The following is a 14,366-nucleotide window of genomic DNA, read 5'->3' as shown; positions in this document are numbered from 1 at the left end:
CGAATATTTGATGATAGTCTTTTACTGACACATTGTTCGTCATCTCTGTAGTTCTGACGTCCTCTAGTGGAGGCTAGTGTGAAATGGACAAAACCAGCCTGTCGCATTTGCATTATGCAGGACAGTGCATAATTGTCAATCTGCCACGATGCTAGATCGGTGCCTAGGGGGAAACAAACGCTACTTAAATTGACATGCATTTTATGATTTACTATTTGATGATCTGTAGGGCCTACACTACAGTCTATGTATCAATTTGTAGTCATTACTTTATTATTATATACCAGTGTAACGTGCTTCTATTAATTTGGCATATGTATCTCCAACTATCTGCATCATACTTTCAATGTCATTTGATCACCTGAACCTAAAATACACACTATAACCTGATTAAAATAGCTCCAATACAAGGAAAGACATGCATGCAAGCCTGGAGCTAGGCGGATAGCTAACGCGATTGCTAGCAAGCTAAATTCAAAGAAGATGCAAAAGATTGATAAGTTTTAGTGTTTTCTTTATTATGAATTATAAACCAGGAAATGAAACTATAAGATTTGTAAAAATCAAATCAACGTTTCTTTTCACAGTGTTTCGAAAAAGCCACTGAAAGGATAAAGGTGCGATACAGTTAAATGTTGACGTAATGGACGTAATGCAACATTTTTAAGGTTCCTGTGGCACTTTTCTACCTGGCTTAAAAAGAACAAACACTTGCACGTAAGCGTACTTAATATCACAGTACACCTTTACACAGCAATTGACGAAGTACATTCAAACACTGGATTTGAGTTTCCCAATGAAAAACACAATGCCATATAATTAAAGTGAACATACTGTATTAAAGAGCGGGAAAACTGCACATGAAGATAGGTCGATCTTGCTGTGGTTCAGTTGGGGCAGTCAAACGTTGTCATTGGGACATTAAATTAACATTTTGGATGTCAAATTTAAGGCATTATTTTATGGTGGCACCCTAACAGCATAAGGGGAAAAATCTATTAAAAGGAGCATTGGTTTTAAAAGGAATGGTTTCTGTTTTGTTTCACTTTACATTTCCGCTCCCACAATTCAGTGCTTCGATAGCAATGTTCGACTTACGTTTCCCATGTATACAATTTTAAAACATTCACAAGGATAATGTGTGCTGTACAACATGGAACAAAAAGGAGCCCGAAGACCTACGTTACACTTCCCACCAACCGCGGCATCCCCGTTGTTATGACAAAACAGGATGATCGTGAGGCAACACGGAGGGACGAATGGGATGGTCAAACGTGTCTTATTTGTAGACAGGAAACTAATATTATCAAACATCTATTTAGCGGCAACATGTGCACTGACACCGATTCTTGAGATGGGTTCTGGGAGCTTCATTCCAATCGGCCGGGGCCACAAATGTAGAAAACCTCGATTGAACTTGAGAAACATGGAGGACCCCATGGGAAGTTGCTGGGCCAGTAGAGGACAGGCATTCTTAGTGTGCCTTTGAGGTGCCAGGACTCAGCAGCCCCTCCACCCCAGCCTCGGTCCGTCATGGATACCATGATAGACCATAAGAAAACAGCATGGAGCGGAAAAAAGTGGCCATGCCACGCTGAACTACGTTCCGGGCAAACGGGGTGTAAACGTTACCTAACTACAGTTAGGGATGAAATACTCCAACAAGGGCTAACGAGGGTGAACCATTATCAGCATCTCACTGCGGAAACGGGACACATGAATATTAATTAAATTAAGCAAAGTATAAAACTACGGGTTATATAAACTTACCTCTTCAGGGGGCACTCAAAAAGAGGGTCACAATTAAAAGGTGCTTCATGACCGTCAAAGGACATTGCCTGTTTCGCTTAATGACCAGCCACCCCAAAATGAACTGATTTTGTGTAACGGAGGAGTTTGAGTGTCGTGACTCGTTTCCATAATGTCCCACTTTCTAACGTGTTAAACAAAACAAAGAAAAGAGGGCAAATGGAAGACTAAAATCTGGTACAAAACCTTTTTGAGTCTAACCTGCATGTAACTATTGTTGGGCTACAAAATAGAGCCTCATGTGGAATATTGTGTCTGTGTAAAGCAGGGGTGAGGAACCGACGATTCACGGGCAATAAACAGCATGTGAGACCAACTGATCTGGCCGTCTGATACACAAATGCAACCTCGGAGGAACTGTTACAATTAAAAAGAATCATTTAACCTACCTTTGCTCTTATTGTATATTAGGAAACATTTTTGGGGGATCGTCACATTCACGTTTTTCATGAATTTAGTGTGGCCCTTGAAGGACTTGGTCCCTGATAGGAAAATAGTTCCCCATCCCTGTTATAAAGTAACAAGACAAGGTGAGCGATTTGGAATACGTTGCTGTATACGTAGCTACACTTGCCGAGGCTCCTTCAGTCCAACTGGCCATTGTGACAGCCTTTCAAATAGAGCTCGTCCTGAGACAAGTGTCCGTCAAAGCCGTCCAGGTAGAGGACGCTACCAACACCTCCTCCGCCCCCCATGAAGGTGCCCACGGCGCGGCCCTGCCGAGCGTGGCCGACGGCGTCGCTGAAAACTTTATTGATCTGCTCCTCGGAGGGCATCCACCAGTCCGGATTGGAGGCACAGTGCATCCGAATGAACTCTGGCGAAGACAGTTGGGAAAAGAAAAGGAACGTTTATTTGGCTGCGTTTTGTATTTAGTATGCTTCCCCAAAAATGTACAGGTATGACATGGAGCAAAGATTTAACTTCTGTGTGCTTCACCAACATCCCTATCGAAAACAGGCAGCCGGTTGGTACCTCTGAGGCAGCTGACTTTGACAGGATTGAGCGGTTGTCTCTCCTGGCCCGGTTCTCTCAAGTGGACCGAGCGCTTCCGTTTGCCCAGGCCGCACGAGAATTTGAGCTCGTCGGTGGTGAAGACGAAGCGGATCAGGTAGCGCAGCAGCCGCCGGCCGTCTTTCTTGGAGGAGTTGACCGCCTCGTCCCACTGCTTATTGGTGATGAAGAGAGGGTAGTTCTCCAGCAGCTGCTTGCTTCCCTGTATAGAGTGGAACTATTATTTGGAACATTTCTAAATTTGGAATGTTTGATGAGATGTTACATGAACAGCCCTTTCATGATGGACGGCAGCATTTGGCAACTAAACAAGTCCAAAAAAAAACCGTGCATGCAACCAAGCGTATTTCTCCTTTGTCTAGTGGCTCTGACTTATATCATAACGGTCTATCATATCTTGACTTGAAAGGGACCCCCCCCCCCTTCCCTATACTCAAAACTAAAAGAGAAAACCAACTAAGCAACTTGCTATCTTGCAGATTTCGAAAGCAACTTCAAATTTGAGGTGATTTTTACTCTTCGTCAATACAAGGAATCTTATTGATTTTCTGTCTGACATCTGGCCCAAGTGAGATACTAGGATTCCAGCCTTTTTTTTTTTTTTTTAGTATGAATAAAATACGTGGTATGAAAAAAAAAACCCCACAAACCTCAAAGACTGTCTGCTGTTCTTCTTCCTACAAAAATAGAACATGCAATTTTACTTGAACACGCACTACCATTAAAACACGCAAGCCGAGCTTTCATTTGAACCTCACCTCAGTGAGCGGCTCCTCTGGTATTGGCGGCTCCAGTTGGTTGTGGAACTCCACAACGTTCTTGAAGTAGTCAAGGACATTTTGACAGGGGACTGCAGAAGTGACAATCAATGAGAAAACAAACACAATGGCAGTATGTTTGGTGCCTGCAATTTCCTGTTTTGATTTATCTACCAGATTTGCCGTGTTATTCTTAGCAGGTATTCTTCCAAAAATGTTCCCACGATCCACACATTGATTTGGGTCCAACAAAATGCTGCTCAAGTCTTTATCAAATCTAATCAGATCAAGTTTGAATTGGTTGTGATCTTAGTGATTTTATTCTAGTTTGTACATATATAGTATGTATCTTCAGTGTTTGAATTCTTCCTTGTAAGTTACTGTGTCCCATCACAAGTGAGCCGTTTTTAGAACAGGCCCATGGGCTACTCATGTTGTCCTTGGGACTAACTGGTACCCACTGGCACCATTTTGTTTTTAGGACTACAAACATTAATCGACAGAGCAGGTATTCGTGTTTGCAGTGTCTCTTCCGTCTTGCTCCCTCCCTCCTCCGTGCGCAAATGCTCACCCCTTCCCTCTCTGATCACCGAGAAGGAGAGAAAAAAAAAGTTAGTAGGTGGCAATTAATTATATTGTACTGTATTTGGTAAGAACTCGCTACCAGCGACAGCCAGTATTCGCGGCTATTGAAACCGCAACTTTTTAGAACCACGGCAAACCGTCAAACTGGTAATCGTCCCAAGCCTAGTTGAACAGAAACAATATGAACAAAAAATGAAGTGACGGTTTCCATCTGCCAAAAAGCTTCCGATCACAGCTGTTATGGGTTCAAAAGTGGTAAAAAGGGTCTTTTATGAACGCACCTGGGACGGTTTCCAGCTTGTTGCGGAGCTCCTCGTTCTCCTGCTGCAGCGACAGCACTTCCTGCTCCAGCTCCAGGCAACGTGGGCAGCAGCTCTCCTCCTCGTCCTCCTCCTCCGGCAGCGTGGACGAAGGGTGTCCGTACGAGTCGGAGGGCGTCGGGGAGCCCCAGCCCACCAGGGTGCGTCTCGGAGGAGAGACCTCGGAACCGGCCTCGGCTGAGTGGCACTGCTCCTCGTCCAGGCCCACAACCAGATGAGATTGTTGCCGCTGCCCGGAGAGCAGATAGTTGTGTAGTGAGTCCGTGAAGATGCGCAGAACAGCAGAGGTCTGTTGTTTGCTTAAATGGCTTTGTTGCGCCTCCTCTTCTGGCTCGGTGGACGAGGAGGAGGAGCTCTCCTCGGGCTTGGAACAATGACTGGTGGCGGAACCGTCCTCTGTCTTGATGCTGGACGGGAGGGGCGGCGAGGGTTCCAGCAGCCGCCCGTTGTTGAGGAGGCTGAGGACTCGACTGCATTCCTTGGCGAAGGCGTCCAAGATGAGTCGGTTCTCTGAAGAAACAACACAAACGATTTCACTTCAGGTTGGTACTATTTGCGCAAACTCTTGCCAGATTTGATGTGAGGGTGCAGAGTTCAGGACAGTTGGGGAGCTAAGGTAGTGCCAGTTGAAATGGACCTCTTCTAAAATGTCTTAAAATAGACTAAAAAAACATCTGCAGTTTGGATGGTATGATAAAGAAGGCTGGAGGCCGGTGAAGTTGAGTACAAAATGTTTATTCTCATACGGAGCAAAAAATCGGTACAATTTCTACGAAGAAAACCAGGGGCGGAGCCATGGGTGAGCCTGGGTGTGCACAGGCCCACCCAGATTGACGGACTGCCCACCCAGTGAGACTCCTGAAAAAAATATATACTTTGAAATTTTTTGTAAATTATTATTAAATTATTTTGGAATTTGTGTTCTGTTGTGTGTTTTTATTTCATTGAAAATTAAGAATGGCATAATTGTGGTTGTCTAAGGAAGATCTGAACTTTATTAGTTTGTCATTTTATTTGAATATACTCAGTGAGAGAAATATTCAGGGCCGCCCTCATTTTTTCCAGGCCCACCCATTAGCCACGTTCTGCCTCCGCCCCTGCCATGAACACAACTTTATGTACACTACTGTTCAAAAGTTTGGGGTCACCAAGAAATGTCCTTATTTTTTAAACGTAAGAAATTTTTTTAAGGTAACTTTAAACTAATCAGGAATACACTTTATACATGATTAACGTGGTAAATGACAATTGGAGCTGAAATGTCTGTTTTTTGGTGCAATATCTACGTAGGTGTATAGAGGCCCATTTCCAGCAACTATCACGCCAGTGTTCTAAAGGTACAAGTTGTTTGCCCATTGCGCCAGAAGGCTCAAGGATATTAGAAAACCCTTGCGCAATCATCATTAGCACTAGAGAAGCTATAAAATTGACCTTCCTTTGAGGAGGTTGACTACGAGCAGCAGCACATTTGAGGGGTCGATTAAAATCTCAAAATGGACAGAAAAAAAGGATTGCCATGTGAAACTCAACAGTTGATTCTTGTTGTTTGTTTCTTTCGAAATTAAGGCTATGCCATGCGAGAAATTGCCAAGAAACTGATGATTATGCTACAACGGTGTGTACTACTCCCTAAGACCTAACCTTCTCTATTAAGCTAAACTATTTTCAACAGTGCTAATGATGATTGCGCAAAGGTTTTCTAATATCCTTGAGCATTGTGACGTAATGGGCAAACAACTTGTACCTTTAGAACACTGGCGTGATAGTTGCTGGAAATCGGCCTCTATACACCTACGTTGATATTGCACCAAAAAACAGACATTTCATCTCAAATTGTCATTTACCACGTTAATAATGTATAGAGTGTATTCCTGATTAGTTTAAAATGATCTTCATTGGAAAAAAAAAAACTGTTTTTTTTTCAAAAATAAGGAAATTTCTTGGTGACCCCAAACTTTTGAACAGTAGTGTATGTGGCACTATGTGAGGTTTTGTGTTCTACCTGTGTCTCATTCTGTCAGTCTGATCGCTCTCCATTTGCTGAGCAGGCTCCTCCTGACGGCGTCCTTGACTTGACTCCACCTATGCGACACCTACAGCCTCCCTACGTTAGCTGAGTAGACTCAGCTGCTATGTTGTTATCCGAGTCAACTCTCTCTTGTATGAGGCCTGCTTCCTGCCAGCTGCATGACCTACTTTTAACAAGGTCTCACTATCTTCAACTAACTCGAGTTTGAAGCACGGCTTGTATTATAATGGGATGAAAAATCCTCGAGGCCTTTTTTTTTTTTTTTTTATTAAAGTGAGGACAAAGGAGCTACAGAAACTCTTAATACGGACATAGGAATATTTATGATTTTGAGCAAAAAGAGATTCGTTTTTTAATCAGCCTGCAAGAAAAATCAACACTGCACCTCAAGCAGATGTTTCCTTTTTTCACATCTGAAGACAAAAAAAACCAAACTGATAAAAACAGTATTGCGACTAATATTGACATGAATCACAGTAGTTGTCATTACATGTCAAATTGACGCCTGCAGAGCAGACGTGGCATCTGTAAAGTTGACGCTTCCCCTAACAAAGCCCTTGCCCCTAACAGATAGTTGGTACTCTCTGCAGTTACTGTTAAAGTGAAGGTCAACCCAAACATTTTATTTACAAGAATGTGTTCTATGCAGCCCCACTAGTCCAAACACGGCATTCTGATTAATATTGTGTTTGTGGAATATGAGTTAAGCAGTAAAGTCCATCCGTTTTTGTCCATTTCAGGGGTCGACCATTTTGCCATTTGCTGTTGACTTCTAATGAATGACATCACAATTGCTCAGGGCTCAGATAATACCTGTTTTCTGAAGCTGAGCCATGATTGGTTGTTACCTGAGCAACTGTGATGTCATTTTCAGTCGACAGAAGTGACAAAATGGCCGCCCCCTGAAATGGCTAAAAACGAGGGAGCTTCGCTCCTTAACTCATATTCCACAAACGCAATATTAATCACAATGTTTAGACTAGTGCACCTGCAGAGAACATATTATTTTGGGGGGGAAAGCTTCCACTTTAAAGCGGAAATCAACCCCAGCAATTTTTTTCAGGAATATGTTCTATACAGGCCCACTAGTTGAAAGACAGCATTCTGATTAATATTGCGTTTGTGGAATAAGAGTTAAGCAGCCAAATCCACCCGATTTTAGCCATCTCAGGGGGCAACCATTTTGTCACTTCTGTCGCTCAGGGCTCAGGTAACGACCAATCATGGCTCAGCTTCAGAAAACAGGTGAGCTGTGATTGGCCATTACCTGAGCCCTGAGCAACTGTGACGTCATTTTCAGTCGACAGAAATGAGAAAATGGCCGCCCCCAGAGATGGCTAAAAAGGGGTGGATTAAATCTCATTCCACAAATGCAATATTTATCAGAATGCCTTGTTTCAACTAGTGGGCTTGCAAAGAAAATATTCTTGAAAAGAAATATGCTTGGTTGACTTCCCCTTTAAGTACTTTAGCCATGACATCATAATAACTAGCTTGTTTCACCATCCCTTATGTTTCTCTTATTTAACATTACAGTTACAAACAACATTATTCATAGAAACATAGGCTTGTTAATATTCTAAATTCACACGTCAATATTCAGTATCCACACAGCCTTTGCAAAGATAATGCTAATGTTATGACCGACAATGTCAGAAGTATTCATTTACCAATGTTCATGATTATGGTTCTAAAAGTGATTGTGGAACTTAACAGGAATAATATTCCAGCCTTTTAGCCAGGCACGTCCCCTACATACACACACAGCCGCTCAGATGTGTCTATCAGCCTGGCACAGATGTGTCACAGTTATTAATATGCGCAGTGTCTGTGTGTAGCAGTGGAGATGTGGCTGATATCATCCGTTCGCTCCTCCCTCCCGCCTTACTGCTTCTCCCTCCGATTCTGTGGCACAGCGAGCAGAGTAGCCTCATAAAACGTCATTAAAAGCAACACGCTCAGCCGTGGAGAACTCATGAGGCCCATTTGTTTTAATCACAATACTTGGAGAAGGCCGTTTTTATATGCATGCAGTCGACGCGATTGTGTGCTTCTTTTCATCAAGTTTATTTCCTGTCATCAAGGGAACATTAAGCGCGTCGTCAGTGAAAATGAGTGGCATGTTTGTAATTCTCGATACATTTCAGGATATTTGGTTTTGTTTTGACCTCGAAAGTATTGTGGTGGAACCTTTCAAATTTGAACACAACAAAGGTGTTACAATCGGGAACGGACGAACGTTTTGGGGATGAAGGCCAAGACGTTTTTTAAAAAGGGCGAATTAAGCAAGGACGGACGTGGGTTTTCGTCCATCCCTGTAATCGTCCCTAACCAGGTCAAGTACCGACTGACGTGTTTTGTTCTTTTAAAAAGCAAGAACACTGTTCTCTTCCGCGATACCACGGCGCCGCCTTTATTAACGGCTTGCAAAACACTGCAGAGTTCTTTTTGTTCCGCTTATATGCATTCCCTGCAGTAACATTGTACTCACAGGCATAGTCTGCCCTCTAGTGGTTTAACACATGTAATATTATGGATTACGCCACAGGATGCCCATTTCACTGATGAGGAAAAAGGTGGATAGCAATTTTGTTTTGTTAACTGTTACCAATTAGTACATACCGTATCCCTTTGCATGCAAAGTATGTCCTTGTCTGGGACATCTCAAGAGTGTAAAAATCTCTCCAAACCGTCATCCATGCTCATGCCAGCGCCACCGTACACTTAAAGCTACGACCCAGAAGTGGAAGTCTTTCGTTCTCCTCCTAAAAATAACGTTGCGTTATTTTGCAATAATTACTTTTATTGTAAAAATAACGCAATAAAAACGTAAACCTTATTGCGTTATAACACAAACGTTTTGCAATAAAACACAATAGTATTGCGTTATAACAGTCGGATGCTTTTTTTGGGCAGGGGAAGGGGGCGGACTGACAAAATGTAAGGAGGGAAGCGCTTTAAAAGGACGAGGACAGACAGGGTCGGAGGGTGACTATTCTTATGAATAAGAATGGAGGGACGATGACGGAAGGGTGCCCAGGTCGCGGACGGATGAGGGACCGGCAAAATCGGCAAAAGCCTATCCCTTCCAAAATCCACTCTTCAGTTCATTTTCATGCTAGTTATTAGTCATTAGCCTTTAGGTATACCCTTTATAATGTAAAGTTCACATCAACATCTGCTTGGTAAACTTAATTTATGTATGCAAAATTTAATCAACTTCATTTCTTCTCTTGTATTCAATAGCCAGACACATTCCCATTTCATTTCATGTTCTATGATTGTCATAGTTTTTCTTACTGCCAACACGTTCTCAAATTTTTATACTGTTGTTTCTTGTCGCAAGGAAATTTCGCACATGAAATTTTCTTACGACCCGAAAAAACATTAAAACTATTCGTGGTACTTCACTGAGCGGCGAATACTTGCGAAAGACGCGTATGTTGTATTCGCCACTTTTTCGGATGAATTTCTGCGAAAATCAAGGGGCATCATTAGCGATATTTTGCAACTTTTACGATGCTTTGTTTGGAAAAGTGTTTACGAAAGACAGATGGCGACTTTTATTAGCGACTATTTGGGACAGTAATGCAAAGATTCGCAAATATTTGCCACTCTTTTGCCACTATTTGGGAACCTTTGGGACCTCCTCCTGGAGTAGCGGGCGTATCTATGGACTGACATGAAAAGGTGCACAAACCTTCCAGAGAGGCGCTCAAATTCTTACCAAGTAGTTGAGGAAGACTAATAACGAACCCCAAAGTGTGGCGTAGTGTTGTTTTACGTTGCGCCCCCAAGAAAATCTTTAATGCTTTATCTCCACAATCAAGTACTACATAGTTCTGCCTTTGCACATGTTCTGTGATTATCTTCAAACATGTATAATACACTGTATTACAAAACAAATCTTTGAATTAACTTTAAAGGGTCTTTAAAAAAACCTCCTATAGCTGAGGGGCATTATGCCAGAACCCGATGATTTCTATTTCCCTAACTCTGTAAGGAAATATTTTGTGTGAAATGTGAACAAATTGGCACACAAATCTACTGCACTAACAATATTTTGGCTATTGCACGGCACACGTGTTGTTGCAGATTTGGTATTATACCAAATGCTCCAACAAAGCTGCAAAGCAACAATAAAGACGCCGCGATCTGCCAAATGTGATAAAGAGATTAAAACGTGATTAGAGGATGAGATGTCTCCTGTTTAATTTCATGGCAGCGAGGATTAGGTTCATTGCTTTCATCTCAGGGTCGGTCTGCCTTGGACGCACCCTCCCATCGTTCTTGGGCACAGACATCCCCCTTTAAACCCACCCCTGTGAACAGCAGCCTGAGCTGGAACAATGTCTTTCAACAGGAGATTGTGGAGGCTACACACACACACACACACACACACGCACACACACACACACACACACACACACACACACACACACACACACATACACAAACAGAATGCATGTGCACAGTGCACGTAATTCAGTCCAATGTTATTTTGCACAGTGGTGATCCAATCATGGCTGCTCTTATTACAACTGAATATCAATCACAGCTAACAAGAAGAAATGAAACAAAACATGACGCTAGAGGGTAACAAATAAGAGATGTTGCTCTTTTCATTCATTGCAGTTGCAGTGAGTATCAGTACTGGCAAAAGTAAAAGTCAAATATCATTCTAATGTAGTATTCTAAAATGTCATTGACATGCAAAACAGCCTGAACTTAAAGTTGTGAACGCACCTGAAGTGATCCCAAACGTGCAGTCTGGAGATTGCTGCTTGAGTCGTCCAGCGGAGAGTGTGGACTCTGCTATGCCGACGATGGCGCGCCGCTGCTGGGTACCGAGAGCGACGCCGCCCGCTGCCTCCATGGAGGTGGATGTCGGGACCCCGCAGCTGGGCCTGCCCTCCGCGGGCAACCTCTGGCGGTGATTTAGCTGATACTGCGTCTGGAAAGGGAAATGCTGGCCGGGGTGGAACGTGAACTGTCGAGCGTCAGTGAACAGCGAAGGCTCGATCGAGGCGGAGCGGTCGAGGCGCGACTTGCAGTGGAGGGTCCTGGCGGGGCCACCGCGTCTCATTTTGGCGGCGGAGGGGCCTTCGTCGGCGGGCTGCATTTCCTCCTCCATGCCTGCCTTCCAGCCAGGTGGGTCCAGGTAAGGAGAGGTGCTTGCGATGGATCGTTTGTCACTGTATGCCAGGCTCGGTTATCGGAGGACAGACTTGGGGGGGGGGGGGGGGGGGGGTGTTTATGGCTCGAATATTTTACTGACATGCAGCTTCTCCAATCCCCAGGCGGGAGGTCGATGTCGAGACTGGTCCGGAAGGGAAGGAGAGTGGAGGGGAGGTGGCTGAGGGAGCTTGGGGGGGGGGTGTTGTTGGTCGACAGGCGGGACCAGCTTTCTTTGTAGTCCATAACTCCACATCCACGCAGACAACATTTACATCACTGTCTATTGTCTGAATTTGGACACAGCTCTTTTATTACATTGTGTACATGATTAAATTAATCCAAAGGAATTCTCAATTTGCATCCCAATTTTAGCTGGATGGGCGTGATTGGAATCCATGAGCAAAGTTAGTAAGCACCACAAAGGGGCGCCATTGTCAAATCTAGAGACGCATTCAAAGTCAGCTACTGTTGAAAATGGAACGTCATACTACTTGGACACTTGACGTTTTTATATTCCACACTTAAAACACGTTTGTTCTGTTACAAAAGCGTTGCCGTGTTCATGAATTTGTGCTTAATCTATCAGAAAGTTATCAATCTAACGCCTGATCTTAAACTTGGTTGGAACCAACAGCAACAATGAGATTCAAAATATAAGTAGGATCTCAACTTGAGGGAAATCTTTTTGGGATTCGCAATTCAAAAATGTCAAAGTACAGCATAGCTATGCCCCTTTAAATTGTGTATGACATTAATTAAAACATTTGTACACAATATTTTCGATAATAATGTCACAATTTTGTTGACATTGATGCAAAATGTTCATTTTGCGAACCAGAGACCACAATTAATTTAGTCACTGCTCTGTTTCGTCTAAATTTTGGAGTTAAGTGTGAGTATAGTTCTCGATGCTAAAGGGAACGCGCGCATCTGATGGGTTTCCCGCAACGTGGGCGCTCTCATAAATGACGTCACAACCGAGCAACAAAATATGGGGCCAAGTTGTGAGCTCTTTTGTAAACACCGTAGAATAGTGGGACATTTGTTTTTACACCCAGAGATTGTACCTAATGGCGTCATTATATCACAATTAACTCAATCTTCAATCAATATTTTAGCAAGTATTTTAAGACAAAATAAGAGCTCAGTGAGCCCGAAATGCGGCCATTTCAAAGCAACAAAATCTATTTTGACATTATTACACATTAGAAAGTACAACCAAACAATAACTATGTTGTCCAATTAATTCCTATACCTTACAGCGACACTCAAAACGCATTTTTATCTTTCAAAACATACACTTATTCAATTACTTATACTGCAAGTCAGGGATGGCGCTACACTGGGGCTAGGGGATATGGCCCCGTCAGAAATCTGTGTACAGTTCCAGTTATGTATCGCTCAAGGCCCCCTTAAGTAGCCCCAGGAGAGAAAAATATCCTGGAGCTGTGTCAGCTACAAATGTGTAATATTTTTTGGGCGAGTGTAAAAACACAATTAATTGGTTGTGTAGATTCTGTCAAATAAAGATGTTCTCTGCGTTTGGTCACGTGACTTCACAATGCAAAGCCAACAGTAGTGCTGACGATTTTTCTGCTGACGGCAGAGGGCAATATTGTCCCATATGGCGACGCCCAGAGATGGGTGAAAATTGATGAATTAATCTGTTTATTTCACAAACACAATACTAATCAGGATACAGTCGACCCCCGCGGTGCACATGGGAATAGGGACCCGGCCCAGCCTTGAATAGCGAAAATCTATTTACTATTGACAGACGCTGAAATTCATTTTAATTGATTTATTTCTTTTTTTTTTATGCCCCCGCCCCCCCCAATAAAAATAAATCATAAAACGCTGAAAAACATCCAATTTACATTTCCCTGAAAAATGGGAGGAAGGACTGGGGGTTAGCCTCGGGAAAACGGGATGAACCCCCAAATCATTTGAAAACAACAACAACAACAACAACAACTCCAAAGCACGTGAAAATGCGAATCCGCGGGTGCCAAACCGCGTGTATGCAGGGGTTGTAAAGCGTTTTGACTGGTGATGGAACGTACAACATATTCTTGCATAAAACCATTTGGAGTTTGCTTAAGGAGTGAAACCGACAAGTTTGCACATTGTTGTTTCATGAAACATGAAAAGAGGTGATAAAGCTCCAGCACCCTCAAACAGGAAATACCTCATGAAATCAGACAAGAGAGCAAAATGATCTTAACCCATTAACCATGTACAATATATCCTGCTCATCTAAAAACAGATGTACAGTAGACCCCAGCATAATTCTTTCAGTTTGACACCCGCTGAAATGTCTTTTTTTATGGAGAGGGGTAGGATGGAAAATAATTATTGGCATTTCTGTTTTTCAAGATTTTGTTGGGTTAAAAAAAAGTGTATAATTTCAGCCTCTTGAAATAATGGCGTAAGACACATTTGGACAAAAAATATTTTTTGAACAGATCATGCTTTTATACCACTAAAATTAAATTATTAATGAATATGATCTAATCAGAATTTGGTTCAGTTTTTCGTGTTCGTGAAAAAAAGGTGAAAACATTACATAGGCCATTATTTTAAGGAGCTGGCGACGTTATATATATAAGCTTATTTATCATAATTTTTATGTATTGTATGTATTTTTTAAATATTTAGTGTTATTTTATCAAA

At 42.6% G+C, this 14,366-nt stretch overlaps 1 protein-coding gene across 1 annotated transcript; it reads right to left on the bottom strand.

Annotated features, from left to right (window-relative positions):
- Positions 1-497: 497 nt before the first annotated feature.
- On the bottom strand, positions 498-11,733 carry bend4 (BEN domain containing 4). The gene is made up of 6 exons (XM_086023970.1): positions 11,262-11,733; positions 4,448-4,996; positions 3,582-3,673; positions 3,474-3,500; positions 2,785-3,025; positions 498-2,626 (listed from the first exon to the last, which is right to left on the bottom strand). The coding sequence occupies exons 1-6, from the start codon at positions 11,647-11,649 to the stop codon at positions 2,394-2,396; spliced, it is 1,530 nt and encodes a 509-aa protein (XP_085880096.1). The 5' UTR covers positions 11,650-11,733; the 3' UTR covers positions 498-2,393.
- Between the last annotated feature and the right edge of the window lie 2,633 nt (positions 11,734-14,366).

The sequence above is a fragment of the Filicampus tigris genome, chromosome 2, assembly GCF_054856515.1.
Source record: "Filicampus tigris isolate MCC_2025a chromosome 2, RoL_Ftig_1.0, whole genome shotgun sequence".
In the NCBI taxonomy this organism is placed as follows: Eukaryota; Metazoa; Chordata; class Actinopteri; order Syngnathiformes; family Syngnathidae; genus Filicampus; species Filicampus tigris.
Note: the sequence above shows the minus strand (reverse complement) of the source record. Positions and strands in the feature narration are given on the sequence as shown.

Coding starts and splice junctions, on each gene's coding strand:
- bend4 (XM_086023970.1), bottom strand. CDS start 11,649: ATGGAGGAGGAAATGCAGCCCGCCGACGAAGGCCCCTCCGCCGCCAAA. Junction 3,674..4,447: donor CAAGCTGGAAACCGTCCCAG/GTGCGTTCATAA, acceptor TCACTTCTGCAG/TCCCCTGTCAAAATGTCCTT. Junction 2,627..2,784: donor CAAAGTCAGCTGCCTCAGAG/GTACCAACCGGC, acceptor TGTCTTCGCCAG/AGTTCATTCGGATGCACTGT.